The sequence below is a fragment of the Candida jiufengensis genome (genome assembly GCF_024610255.1).
Source record: "Candida jiufengensis strain CBS 10846 chromosome Unknown scaffold1, whole genome shotgun sequence".
Classification (NCBI taxonomy): Eukaryota; Fungi; Ascomycota; class Pichiomycetes; order Serinales; family Debaryomycetaceae; genus Lodderomyces; species Lodderomyces jiufengensis.
Window position 1 is genome coordinate 1,751,063 of NW_026261562.1, and position 14,316 is coordinate 1,765,378.

Sequence of the window (14,316 nt, forward strand, 5' to 3'; positions counted from 1 at the left end):
GTTTGTTCTTTCGAGATCAAGGTATTTTCTGTATTTTGGAGTGTCTGTGTGGTTGGTTGTACTTGTTCTTTTGTATATGAAAATAATTAAATGATTAAATTAAAATTCGATTAATTATAAAAATTTTAATCTTAACCCTTTTTGTGTAAATTCATTCTTAATCATACAATTTATTTACTAAACGAAAAGAACTATAAACAAACTTATAATAATTTAAACATAGAAGCATAAATGGCAACTTCAAACAAAAGTTCATCACCAAGAAGAACAACAACTTCCTTAAACCAATCATCATCAATTCAATCATCAACATCAGCAATAACAAATAGACAATTAAGTCATTTAAATTCTCAAATTGCTCAATTACAAGCAAATTTATCTGATTTTAATGATTTATTAACTACATCTTGTGATCAATATAAAAATATTGAATTATTGGGTAAAATACATGCTAGTTTATTTATGGCTAGTAGGAAAGTATTTGAAGAAGAAGATGCAATGAATTTAAATACTACAAATGGTGAATAAATTGATAATATATCATGAGAGTTCAAATTTAGAAAATCACATAAGTTGAGTGTTATGACATACTATATTACCCAAATTGTCTCAACAATAGGTTCAATAGGGCAGCAAAAGTTTTACACTGTTTCGACTTAAGCTGATGGAGTCAAGAGATTCATTGGAGCTCTGGGTTGTAATTACTTGATCATTATTTTGTATTATATTATTTACATGAATCATTTAATATACATAACATCATCAATCCCAACCTTAAATAACCTTTCTATTTTCATATTTCCTTCCCTAATTTCTCTTGTTCTAATTCTTTTAATTTAGCTCTATATATTTTTTTCTTCATAATTTTTTCTTTTATATAAATATCTCTTTCTTGATCTAAGCATTCTTGAGTTTGATATTGTTCAACACATTTTAAAGATTTTTGATTTATTGCAGAACATTTTTCAATGGCTTCAATTGGATTTTTGAATGCATTTGAACATTCAATATATTTTTTAATTAAATCATCACATTTTGCAAATGTTTTTTTTCTCCATCTTTCAAATATTGCTTTTTCTTCTTTAGGAGTTATTATCCATGATGGTAAATTTGGATTTGTTGGTAATTCTACGTCTGAATATCCTTTTTTATCCTTTTTGTTGTAACTCATATTTTGGTTGCCAACTTTTGTTAATGTTTCTAAAACTGATGATAATTTTTTGTGAAAGTGAGAATCAAAATATTGAATGAAATAATTTAATTTTTGTGTACAAATGATAAATGTAAACAAACAATTCTTAATCTTTATAATCTCATGTTCAGTTGAACTTACATATCATATAATTATACAATGACAAGTGTACTACATAATGATCAACCAGATATACCCTCACATAACAATGATGATTTATCAGTAGATCCAATAAATATACTACAACAATTAATAGACCAATTAAACTCAGGTGATGAATTTTTAGCTATTGAACAAATACAATCAATAATAAATAATCAAAATATAACCAATACAAATGAAATATCAAAAACAAATGAAACAATAACCAACCTAAAGAATGAAATAGATCTAAAGCAAAAATCAATACAGATGTTAAATAAATTAAACGATATAAATTATGAACTAATTCAAACATATACATCATCAATTAAACCAACCACCACTCCAAATAAATCCGAGAATATTTTTCAATTAATCAAATCAAAATCAATAGAAATGGAAAATTATAAAGTTAAAATAATTAAGGAGTTACAAGACCTAACTAGTTCAATAAATATTTTGAATTCAAATGAATTAAAATTAAACAACGAGATACAACAAATTAATGAAAATATAAAAGATAGTATTAACAATTTTCAAGGAAACTTAAATCTAAATAACAACGAATTGCTAGAACAAGATTTGACCATTTTATTAATTAATTTATACAAAAATTTAGGTATGAATCTAGAAAGTGCTAAAAAGATTACAGGAGATAATGAAAACAATCAAGATTTTAATTCTCAAAATCCTGATAATTATTTAGATGAACCTGAAGATTTCATGATTATAAGCGGTAAAGATGATACAGTTACTGCATTAGCTTTAGAAGCAAGGTATACTGAAGAATTTATTTCAAATTTCATATGGGATAAAATCGATTAATTTAATTAATTTCGTTTCTTAGTCATTAAAATACGTAAAATATATATACAGATCCTTTCTTCAAATCTCCAACTATTTAAAAATGTTTTGGATTTTCTCTAAATGATAATTTTGTCCATTTTGGAACTCTATGTATAGGTTTTCTATAATCTCTTGAATGTCTACTAAATGTAGTATATTTATCTCTACTTGACATTTGATTGAATTTAGGAAATTCAAATTTTAAATGATCTATTTTTTCATATCCAGTTTTTTTACCTTGTGTTTCAATTTTATTTGTTTTAATTAATCCTTGATATATTTGTTGTATATTTTCATCAACTTGTAACATTCTCTTTTTTAGATTTGCTCTTTGGGTTGATGTGATGTGTGGGGTGAATTTCCAGACGTAACCTCCAGTCCTTACTAATGATGGAAGCATTATTTTTAGTTATGTGTGTATGTGATATAGTTTTTATAAATTTGGTTGTTAATATTTATTTCTATATCTCTACTACACATAAAAAAATTTTCGATATCAATTTTGAAAAGTTTATGCTACCAAATTGGGCTAATGCTTTTTCCAGTACGAGCAAACACATTTCTCGACCTAGTAAATGTAGCTACGAATTATTGCGAAGTAACAATGTATACCCTACTTTTATCAAGCTATTTGATCATGTTCATTACGCATAGAGCATTATATAGCATAGTTATTTGACCGGCAGCCTTATTATCTAAGCCATCACGAGTTGTTACAAGTAGTATTTCATTTTGGCAAATAAAAAGAAGGAGACCGATTATAACTTGAACCCCCCATTTCTTTTCTATTTGACAAACGAGCTAGAGTAGATATAAAATTAGAGGTATTGAAAATGTCTACTACTGAAGGTATTGAAAATGTTTACTACTGAGTTAAGTCAATGGATCCATTATGATTGCAACATTTGCATTGGTAGTCTATAACGTGAAGAGTTCTCTTGAAAAAGCCGCTTAAACCCTCAAGATATTTATAGATTGAATCTATTTGAGGTGATAAGTTCACATGACGAATTTCATTTGTTTAGGGAAAAACCCAATGACTATATCATGGCTACATCGATGAACAGAGAAGCAAATTAAATTGTGGGGTTATATCGTAAACATTTACGTGATACTTACTCAAAAAAACGACAAATTTATAGCTTTTAGTATATTGAGACTTTTCAATCACTATAGTTAAGAAAAATGACATCAATTGAATTAAATGACAACTTAAAGCAAAATTAAGACGCGTAACTCATTTAATTGAAATTTCAATTACCATTTGAAAGTAAAATTGGTCCAGTTATAGCAATTAATCCAAATTAAGAACAAAATTCATGAAAATATTTATAATGTTGTCAAATTCGGATCGTTAAAAAAGAAAATACGTCATGAAATTTAAAGTTAAGTAATATTGCATAGAAGAAAAAAAAAAAACTTTATTCGGAGAAATGCATAAAAAATAAAAAAAAAACAAAGAGAAGATGGAGTAAAAAAGAAGGAAAGTGAGGACATTCATTTGTGTGGAAGAGCGATAGGAAATATGGTATTCCGAAATCCAGTATTGTGTTTGTGTGTTTGAACGGTTTTATCAACATATCAAATTTCCTTGAATGCAAATGAAATTTTCACTTCTTTCTTCTCTTGATAACTGTTATAGTCTAAAAGCTATATCCAATAAATCCAAAAGGTTATGAATAAACCCAGATCAAGAAAATCATTGTAATTGACAAAAACTTTAAAGTTTGAAATAAATTAAAAAAAAAAACGTTGTACTTTAACATCGTGGGTTAAAAAAGATCTTTTTCATTTTTCGTACTTTAATTTCCTAACAATCTTGAAAATTTTTCTAATCACACAAAAAAATGACGCGATAAAAAAAATTTTGCAACTTTTTTGCAACCATAAAACCATGTGGTACTTGAATGAAAAAAAAAAATTTTCAGTTGTAAATTAGGATCTTGTAAAAGATATAGATCTGTATTTTGTGCTGGATCTTATTTGGGATGCTTTTCTATTTGACTAATTAGGATTATTATTTATTAAAATTGTACAGCATGATTTATGTTTAACAAGAAAATTTGAAATAATAAAAAGTAACCCCACCACGACTTTTGAGTTGACATATTAATTTACTACATCTCCTTTTTTATTTTCTTTTTTTTTTTTAGCTTTTCTTTTATTTTTTTCTGGCATGATTTGATCGATCTGGATGAATTGCGCATACGGAAATTTATTAATTTATTTGCATTATTGTATGTGATTAAGCGAACTATAATTACGAATTTTAGTTGCAATTCTCTAATAATAAATTTGAATAATTATTAACCAGCTATTAGAGTTAGAGTGAAAGAACAATATATTATTCAATTATAATAATAAAATAATATGTATATTTATTTAAAAATTATATAGTAATAAAAAAAATAAAAGAAGAACCATTACCGTTAAAATATAATTTTAAAATTGTCTTCTTCATGTTTTTTATATTAAAAAAAATTTGAAAAAAAAAAAAAAGTAAGTGTAAGCAACATTCTTAATGTTATTGAAATAACTGTTGTTTAATATTAAATTGTAAAAGATTTTTTTGTCTTTTTGATGTATGAATGTTTTTTGTTTAGTTTTTTTGTAAAAACCCCTTTGACCCAATTAAAAAAAAATTATAAACCTGAATAAAACCCAAATATAAAAAATCAAACTTGTGAACTAATTAATTAAAAAAAAATTAATTTATATGGTAGATTGTTATAAAGCAGTTAACCATTTTCTATAATTATGTGAAGTAGAATTAATTAATTCTTCATTATTATTATTATTTGATGATGTTTTTGTATTTGTTGTAGTATAATTTATATTTGAATTTATTGAATAATTTAAATCAAAATAATTTAAATCAGATTCTTCAGTTAATTCATCAGATTGTGATAATAGTAAGGGAGATGATATTGATAATTGGGAATTGTTAAATAATTGTTGTTGTTGTTGTAAATATAAAGCAGGAGTTAATAAAGGTGATACTAATTCAGTTGAACTATTTGATGAAGTTGAAGATTCTGATGATACTGAACTATGAGTATGATTGTGTTGATATTTATTGTAAGGATTTGATGAATATGATAAATCTCTTTGTTTTTTCAATTCTTGAATTGATGATTGAATTTCTTTATTTTTACAATTTTCTGAACAATATACTGAATTTGTGGGACATAATTGATCGCATTGTATACAATAATTATTAAATGCAAAGTCTGACATGATTATTAATGTGTTGTGTTTTATTTATAAGTTTGATTGAGTTGTAAATGCTATAAATTGTTGTTGTTGTTGTAAAATAAGTGTTTTAAAAAAGAACGTGTTTTCCAATATAAACGTGTTTTTTTTTATATGTAATAAATTTAAAAAAGTATTAGTAGTCTATTAAAATTTAACTTGTGAAGTAAGTAGTAGTAGTAGTAGTGTTAATGAATGTATATATAAATTAACTAAATTAATAGTAATTAATATATAAAGTTATAAAGTTATAAGTTTGATTGATTTATGAAAAAAGTAGAATTAAGAAATTGAAAAATTTTAAAGATATTTTAATTTACTTTTATATAATTTTATTTAATTTGTATTAGTAGTCATAAAAAAAAATGTATGACTGAATAATATTAAATTTAAACTATGGCTTGTTTGTATTAAAATAATTAAAAGTCTTATTTTTTTTGTCTTTGTGTAAATTGTGTGAGTCTTTTTTTTTATTTTTTATTTTATTTTTTTTTATTTATTTTTTTAGTATTTTATTTTAGTTCTTAAGTATGACACCACCACTATTTTAATATTTTTATTATTACTCATATAATAAATATTATTAAATCCTTTAATTCCTTTACATGTTTTTACATTTGTTGATTAATAATCTATTATTATTTATTGATTCAATTGATTAATAATTGAATGTTCTAGTAGACATATTATATAAGTTATCAATTGACAGCTTTATTATTATTATTAATCAGTGATAAATATAGAATTAAAATAGTTATATTTATTTCAAATGTCGTAACTAGTATAATTTTTATTAAATTAAAATTAAGAAAAAAAAATAAAAAATCTAAAAATTTAAAATTAAAATCTGAAACGAGGTCAATTTCATTTAATAAAAAATTTTCACTATTTTGTGTGTAGCAAGCAAATCTAAAATTATTAAAATACTAAGTAAAAGATATTCCTTCCATTCCAGCGTAGAGAAAAACTTAATACTTTCCTTTTAAAATACCTTGAAATCGTGGGATATACTAGCTGTGATGTAAAAGAATGTAAATTTTGTATACTTGCCATAGCTTATGTCATATTTATTTATAGTTTTTGTTCTCGATATATTTTTCGGAGTTGTAAATTCATACTGTATCTTTTTTTTTCACGGATACTTTGTGGTAAATTTACTACCATCTCCTACTATGTTCGAGGTAACTATGAAAAATTTTCACATCAAATTATTATAATTCATTCTATCTCCAGATTTGAATTATTGATAAACGTATAAATTAATTATTTAGATTACCTGAAGAGTAATAAATTAATAGTTTTCGTATAGTAAAATTGAATGTCGTTGACCGCATTTATTAAATTAAAAAACGTTTTTCATCAAATATTATAAAAGTTTCAAATCAGTTTTTCTGTTTATGTCTTTTCAATTCTAATCGATTCTTATTATTTCTAAATAATCTTGAAGTTAATTATTATTCATTAAAATTGTTTGTTTACTTTACTGAATATGGTAAATTAAGCATTGGTAACAAATAAAATTATTTCTTTCATTCTGCTACTTTGTTTAGTGGTATCATATTAATATCTGACAGAACTCCTTATTGACTACGACGAAACGGTCAAATTAACGCACTTCTAGATCTATTGACAATTGATCAATCCGTTAAAATGGTTTTTAACCCAAAAAATGAGCTCCTTGTTTTTAATTCACTTTCACCCTTGAACTCAAAATCCTATTCGATAATTCTTCAAATCTAAAGTGAAAAAAGAAAAGCATGGCTCATAAGAGAGAATCAATATTGGTCTACATTTCTTTTTAAACTTTTAGTTTATGTTTATTAATTGGTTGAAAATAGCTCAAGGGGTAAGAATTATAGTTGTAAATCTTAAATTTTAAAAGCGTAGGCTATGGCCGACTAAGGAACGTGAATGAATTTAAATCGATCCTTGAACTCAAACCTAATTTCCTAACCAATGCACACGTTGTACTCGACTTGAACAAATCCGAATTAAATTTTACGACAAAAATAGAACGCAAATTTACAAAAAAAATAAATAAAAAAATACTAAAGTTAAAAATAGATTTTAATTCCTAATTAGTAAAAAAGCCTAAAAAACTTTACTTTCTTTTTAAATCCTAGTAATCTTTGTTGGATTTGAGTACTTACATTGTGGTTATAGGAGTAAATAAAGAACATGTACCGATACTCGTGGTTATAGGAGTGAACTTAAGAATCAAGGGATATTAAATAAAAAATGCCTTAAAATTAATAAACCACTGATGTTAATGTTGATCATTTAAACATTCGATTCTAGTCTAGATTTCTTGACTTAATAAACTATCCTTAAATTTTGTTTCAATTCAAAATGTCTCTTTAAATAGCTACCAAAGTGGTTACATGATACTTGAAAAATGATTACCGGAACTATAAGTACGATGAGTTGTCCAGATCCAATCAAGAAATGTATATGATTGAGCCGAGACTCAATAAGCGATCTTAATAAGATACTTACCAATTCATGTTACATTCTCAACTGAGTCGGCTAATTGACAATAAATTTTTCTATCTCATCTTATGAGAAGTTTTCAATTCTGGGCTCAAACTAATATTGGTAAGATCTGTTCAATCAAGTCGAATTTAACGTTACATTGCTCTTCAATTACAAGAGCCAAGAAGTGAGCTGTTTATTGGCTATGTACTTGAATATCGAAGAAGAAAATAAGTTTCATTTTGTGTAAAAATGAGTTATTAATATCCACTCGGATTTCGTGGAGAAGATTGGAAGTGAAAAGGATCTCAATCTAGTGTTTGCTTTAACTAATAATTTTGCTTAATTATATATCCTACGCAAAGTAAAGGGCTTCAAAACATATCAAAATTGGGGATATAATTTAATTCGCTTGTTCCGACAAATAAAGGACGAATTGTTGTCTTGATGAAAATCCAAATTCTCACGATAGCCTCAAAACTCTGAACATTTGGGCTCTGCAATAATTAATTCCGTGGATAACTCTTTCATGACACTGGTAAAGTATTTGAATACTGTAACATTATTCAGATAGATCCCATTTTCAATCTAAGCATATAATCACTTAAACTGATCAAAAAGATAAAAAAATAGACAAATCTAGAAGCGCATAAATTAAAATCTGTCAAAATTAATAATAAAAAAAAAAAAAAAAAAACTATCAAAAAAAAACCTATAAGAAAAAATTTTATTTCCAGTTCATTCCAATTTCTTCTATTATTTAATTAGCCAGATTAAGTTAATACTTAATTTGTCAAATCACGATTTATCACTAGGACTACATTTAATTACATTAAAGTGTTACCATGTACTGATTCGTCAACTCTTATCTGTATATAAAATTTACAGTCTGCGACTTTTCCTCGAGGATATTTTTTTTTTATTTATAGAGTTAATTTAAGTGATTATGCGTTTACGTAAACTTTAAAAAATTTCTTTCGATCTTATTATTTTTTTTACGACACGGCATTCGTTGAAAAATATTATAATTTCAGTATACTGATTTCTGAAATATAATAAATGTACTGAACCCTTTCGTTGATTTGATATATAATTCATGTATCAAACTGAACAAGTACACCTAGTAAACATTTCTGATTAAAACAATAATGCTGAAATATTCAAAAGTCTAGACTAATATGAATCACGAGATTCTTTTGTTCCGTGTACGTTTAGCTTCAAAATATGCGGGGTTATTTTCAGATAATACGAAATAATATGAAAAATTTTTCAAGACAAATTTAAGGAACCTTTGTGTAGTTTAAACTATTGAATCTACTTATCAAAATCAAGTAATTCACAAATTCTTGCCTTTGAAAAATTTTTCACTGATGATTAATTAGTTAAAAAATTAATTTGAAACGTTTGATTGAAATAATTTTTTGTCTGTTTTTTCTCTGTTATATATCCGGTTGCAAAATATAATTTTTGAAGGGTTCATTATTATAAGCTGGGGAAGTGATAAAAACTTAGTTTCAATTTGATTTGACCTACCCTGTTACAATTAAGCTACTCGAAAGGAGTTATTGACAACAAGGCTTAATGAATTAAAATATATAGGAGATATGAAAGTATTTTTTTTGTCTAAAAACAAGGCAAATTTTACAACATTAAATAGTTGTCTTTAAAGTAACTTGATGCAACATCTCTAGTAGGCTATACAAAAGAAATAAGACTTAATAATACTTTGAATAGCTTAGCCGAACACAAACACTGTTACGCTGTGTAATTTTTTGATCACAGCTATTGATTTTACAAAAAATATGGAAAAGCTATAAGACAACATCCGTACTTACGTAGTGAACTATTCTTTTTTGTCAAATCTAATTACCAACAACAATATATTGAAACTGGGCTTTATAATTGTAGAGAAATAGAAAGAAACCCTAACTAATTTATTCAAGAGGTAGTTTGTCTTTTGAAGTTATGTATCTAAAGAAAGATAAATTTTCGTTCAGTATTTTGCTTCAAAAGCTCAAAGTCTCATGTTCAGTTGCTACGACATTTCATCTTTTTTCAACGAAAAGGTTCAAAATTCTTGAAATAAATTTTCTTTCTAAATTGACAATTCGAATACTAAGTTCTTTGTTTGGCAATTCTGGCGCGTTATCTGATCGAAAAATGCTTATTTTGTTTGTTTTGAAAAGGTGATTCCATATGTGATATTTAACAATCCACTAATAAATTGGGATAGTTAGGATGTCATAGAAATGAGAGGTTAGGTATATGGTTTGTTTCTTTTGGTGTTGATCCTTTAAATCAACTTTGAGGTAAGGATTACTCACATTACTGGTTACGAACAAGATTTTTTCAACTTTTTTGTATTAAATTATTTAAAGGTGAAAAAATTCGAATGATATACCTGAATATTTGCTCAACTTATCGATTAACTCGATTTCCTGAATGCAGGTTTTGCGGGCAAGTTTGAATTTCATGTGAATGATTATCTAGAAGTCTTTGATAGTTTTTCAAACCAAATTGGGGAAACTTGGTGTGTAAACTTTATAAGGCTCAAGATTAATTTATTAGTGATTATCTGATAGCTGATTGTTTCTTTAATTGTTTTTCTTTTTTAAACAAGAATTACAAATTTAGTTACAATAATAAGTCATCTTCACGAATGAGACTTGATAAGGCTTGAAGGAGAAGCTGCCTAATTTCTGAAATCAGGTACGACTCCATTTTATTACTACAAATGTTGCAAAAGTTGGGCCTTTCCTCATAAAAGCAACCACCTACAGCTTTGTTGGATGTTTCCACAATGAGCACCTTCTTTTTCCCATGTATTGGTAAAAATAACTTCGGCAAATTGACCACCATTCTTTTAATTGATTGAAAGCAGCTTTTTATTCATCAGTGTGTTCAATTTCTGGATTTTTTGGTTGGTTATTTATTAGATCAGTTAACGGAATTAAAAGGTTAGAGATATCTTTCATTAATGCCAGGCGTTTGGTTTAGCTCGCTAATATATATGTATTATTGTATGATGTATGATAAGTTTAGGATGTAGAAAAAATTTTACTCTTTATTTCCCATATCTCATTCTGTATAATGTATTATAAATGATGTATCTCTGAATAGGACGCAAACTATAGCGATTGTTTAAGGAAAATAGGAGTAGAAAGCCTCTAGGCAAACCTCATTCAAATTGTATAGTACTTTCTGTTAACAGGATTTCATAAAAAATTGGGCAAAGTCAAAGCCGCACCCCGAATAGGTAGTTTCAAGAAAATTGAGCTCTGGTTCAATAGACAAAAAAAAAAAAAGCTCACCAAATTAAATACATCTTTAGAGTCATTATAGCTTTTTTTTCGGTGTCACTGCAGTCAATGCCAAATACTTTTGGGTTTAATCCAAATTACGTTGTTTAAGAATAGAAAATTTGAATTGTTTCTTATTTTGATATCCTTTATCACTTGCAAAGGATTTTAATCAATCAAAATTAGTTATGATATAAGATGTTTTTGGGAGAATTTGTTTTGAACTTACATTTTCAGATGTTGATTTCATTTTAATCTACGATTTGTTGAATACAATCTTATACAGTTAAATATTAGACAACATAAATGTATTTTCTCAAAACTTTATTATCCTTAATACGTCAACTAATTACTAGATCAAAAAATGTTCAATTTACAGACTTTGTCCATCATTAAAAATAATTTTGACACTGTTGTTTTCAGATTAAAAATGCATTTGTGAGTCTTGTGAGAAACCTACAATAAAACTTACATTTATTAATAATTTGGAATTTATGAAAGATGTGTATGACATAGCCATTACACGGCTTGTCTTCCATCTTTTGTATCAATGTTGAAGATTGCATTCCTAATGTCATGGTTTCAACTCCCTCAACAATTCGTGTTCTAGAACGAAATCTCCATATGACATTTTTCAAAAGGTTCGGTTTGTTCAATTCGGTTTTTCATTTCGAAGAGTTATAATTTTACTTACTGTTTTAAATATAGTGTAACATTGAAATTTGATAGAGTATTCATTTCTTCAACTCAAGGATGGGGAAACATATCTCAATATCATCAATGTTATGATAATATTTATGTACACCTCATGAAAAGCGTCCCATGTTTACTTTTTTGTTTGAAAGTAGAGAGCCGTCACCTATGAAAAACCTAGGATTTCTAAAAAGGTATCCAGATAGAAAGCCTTTTGTAATGATTTAGATGAATTTATCAATTATTATTTCTTGATTAGCATTTGGAATTGAAAAATTCTTGTTTTTCAGAACTTTATATGGATTTAATGTATAATTGTATGAATGTATCTTTAATATATTAATGTTGTAGATACTGATCTTTCTTAGGGGCAACGTGAATATGAGAACTCGCAAAATCAGCCGCACAGAGTTAGGAAATTTTATTTCTTGAGTTAATTTTTTCAAATGAAAACAGAATACGTCAAATTTTATATTCAAACTACATTAAATTTCGAGTTCATTTACTTTCTCAGCGAGAAAAATGGAAATTTTTGGACCATATTTTATTTCGAATGTTAAGATTCTTTGTACAGTGGGTAGTTCAGGTGCATTGTCTGATCGAAAATAAATGACTTTGTCTTTTTTGAATAAGTTATTCCATATGTGAAATTTAAAAATTCGTTGTAATGATTTACAATAAATTGGAATAGTTGGGATGCCATAGAAATGCAAAGTTAGGTATATGGTTTGTTTCTTTTGGTGTTGATCCTAATAAACCAACTTTGGAAAAGGATTATTCACATTACTAGTTACGAACAAGAGTTTTTCATCATTTTTGTATTAGATTATTCAAAGGTGAAATAAATCGACTGATATATCTAAGTTATATGCTCAACTATTCCACTCTTTAATTCATTGACAAGTTTTTCCCGAAAATAATTGAATACTTATATGATGTCTATACCAAACTTGTGTAGTTAGGGATATATTGATTTTGGGTAAACAAAATTGCTCAAAATTTATTTATTTGTGGTCATCCAATAGCTGATTGTTTCTTTGGTTGTATTTCTTTTTTATACAAGAATTACAAATTGAGTCACAATAATAAGTCATCTTCATGGATGATACTTGAAAAGGCTTGAAGGAGAAACTGCTTAATTTTCTGAAGTCGTGAACTACTCTAGTTTGTTACTGCTAATGTTGCGAAGGTAGGGACGTACCAGGCGTTTGGTTTAGCTTGCTAATATATATGTATCACTGTATGATGTATGATAAGTTAATGATGTAGAAATATTTTTACTCTTTATTTTACTACAATTGATTTTTATAAACTTTTCATATCTACTATTTCTTAGGTCTTCTAAGCTTCAATATATCTAGAATATTATAAACTATGTATTTCTTAGTAGTGCACAAAATAAATCGTTTGTTTAAAGAATATATGAGGTGAAAGTTTTGAGGTAAATCTCATTGGAAATGAATAGTAGTTTCTGTTAACAGTGATTTCTTAGGAAATTGTGGAAGTCAAAGCCGCACCCAGAATAGGTAATTCCAAAAAAATTGAGCTCTGATTCAAGAGAATGAAAGAAAAACAAATTACCAAATTAAAAACATCTTCAGAGTCATCAATGATTTTTTTTCCGCGTCACTGCAGTCTATGATGATTAGTTTCGGGTTTCAATCCAAGTCACAAGTTATTGTTGAAGAAAAGAAAATTTCAATTGTTTCTTATTTTGATATCCTTTATACCTTGCAAAGGATTTTAATTCTATCAAAACAAGTTATGATATAAGGTGTTTTTGGGAGAGTTTGTTTTGAATTTACATTTTCAGGTGTTGATTTCATTTTCTAATCTACGATTTGTTGAATACCAATCTTATAAACTTAAATATTGGACAACATGAATGTATTTTTTTCAAAACTTTATTATTCTGAAAACATCAATTTGTTACTACATCAAAAATATATTCAGTTAGATTTATTTAAGATGAATGACACATCTATTTGTGAGATTAAGCAAGCATTTGCGTCTCGTGAATATCCGATAAATAATCCATTTATCCACTTGTAATTGATGAAAGAGTGTTTGACTAAGCCATTACACGGCTAGTCTTCCATCTTTTGTATTGATAGTTTTAAACAAAATTTCCATATTGCATTTTTCCATTAGGTTCGGTTTGTTCAATAAGATTTTTCATTACGAAGAGTTATAATTTTACTTACTGATTAAAATATTGTTTAACATTGAAATCTGATAGGTATACATTTTATCAATTCGAAGTTGGCGAATGTATACCAAAATCATCAGTGTCATAATAATAAGACCTTATGAAAAGTGTCCCATATTTACTTTTTTGGTGAATAGTAGCGACCCATCTCCTGCAAAAAAGCCTAGGAGTTATAAAAAAGCGATGCATTTGTCTTGTCTGAATCGGAGAAA

At 26.5% G+C, this 14,316-nt stretch overlaps 5 protein-coding genes across 5 annotated transcripts; 2 read left to right on the top strand and 3 right to left on the bottom strand. All coding sequences in view use genetic code 12, as the record gives it.

Annotated features, from left to right (window-relative positions):
* Positions 1 to 231: 231 nt before the first annotated feature.
* On the top strand, positions 232 to 528 carry HSK3 (Hsk3p; the record flags this gene model as incomplete). The annotated part of the gene is made up of 1 exon (XM_051765231.1): positions 232 to 528. One exon carries the CDS (start codon positions 232 to 234, stop codon positions 526 to 528), a length of 297 nt encoding a protein of 98 aa, XP_051618565.1.
* A 265-nt stretch (positions 529 to 793) lies between these two features.
* Positions 794 to 1,171, bottom strand: KGF54_004524 (uncharacterized protein; the record flags this gene model as incomplete). Its single annotated transcript, XM_051765232.1, has 1 exon — positions 794 to 1,171. The coding sequence occupies one exon, from the start codon at positions 1,169 to 1,171 to the stop codon at positions 794 to 796; it is 378 nt and encodes a 125-aa protein (XP_051618566.1).
* A 180-nt stretch (positions 1,172 to 1,351) lies between these two features.
* Positions 1,352 to 2,158, top strand: KGF54_004525 (kinetochore-associated Ndc80 complex subunit; the record flags this gene model as incomplete). Its single annotated transcript, XM_051765233.1, has 1 exon — positions 1,352 to 2,158. The coding sequence occupies one exon, from the start codon at positions 1,352 to 1,354 to the stop codon at positions 2,156 to 2,158; it is 807 nt and encodes a 268-aa protein (XP_051618567.1).
* A 76-nt stretch (positions 2,159 to 2,234) lies between these two features.
* On the bottom strand, positions 2,235 to 2,579 carry KGF54_004526 (mitochondrial 54S ribosomal protein mL60; the record flags this gene model as incomplete). The annotated part of the gene is made up of 1 exon (XM_051765234.1): positions 2,235 to 2,579. The coding sequence occupies one exon, from the start codon at positions 2,577 to 2,579 to the stop codon at positions 2,235 to 2,237; it is 345 nt and encodes a 114-aa protein (XP_051618568.1).
* Positions 2,580 to 4,906: 2,327 nt separating this feature from the next.
* KGF54_004527 (uncharacterized protein) lies at positions 4,907 to 5,416 on the bottom strand (the record flags this gene model as incomplete). Its single annotated transcript, XM_051765235.1, has 1 exon — positions 4,907 to 5,416. One exon carries the CDS (start codon positions 5,414 to 5,416, stop codon positions 4,907 to 4,909), a length of 510 nt encoding a protein of 169 aa, XP_051618569.1.
* Between the last annotated feature and the right edge of the window lie 8,900 nt (positions 5,417 to 14,316).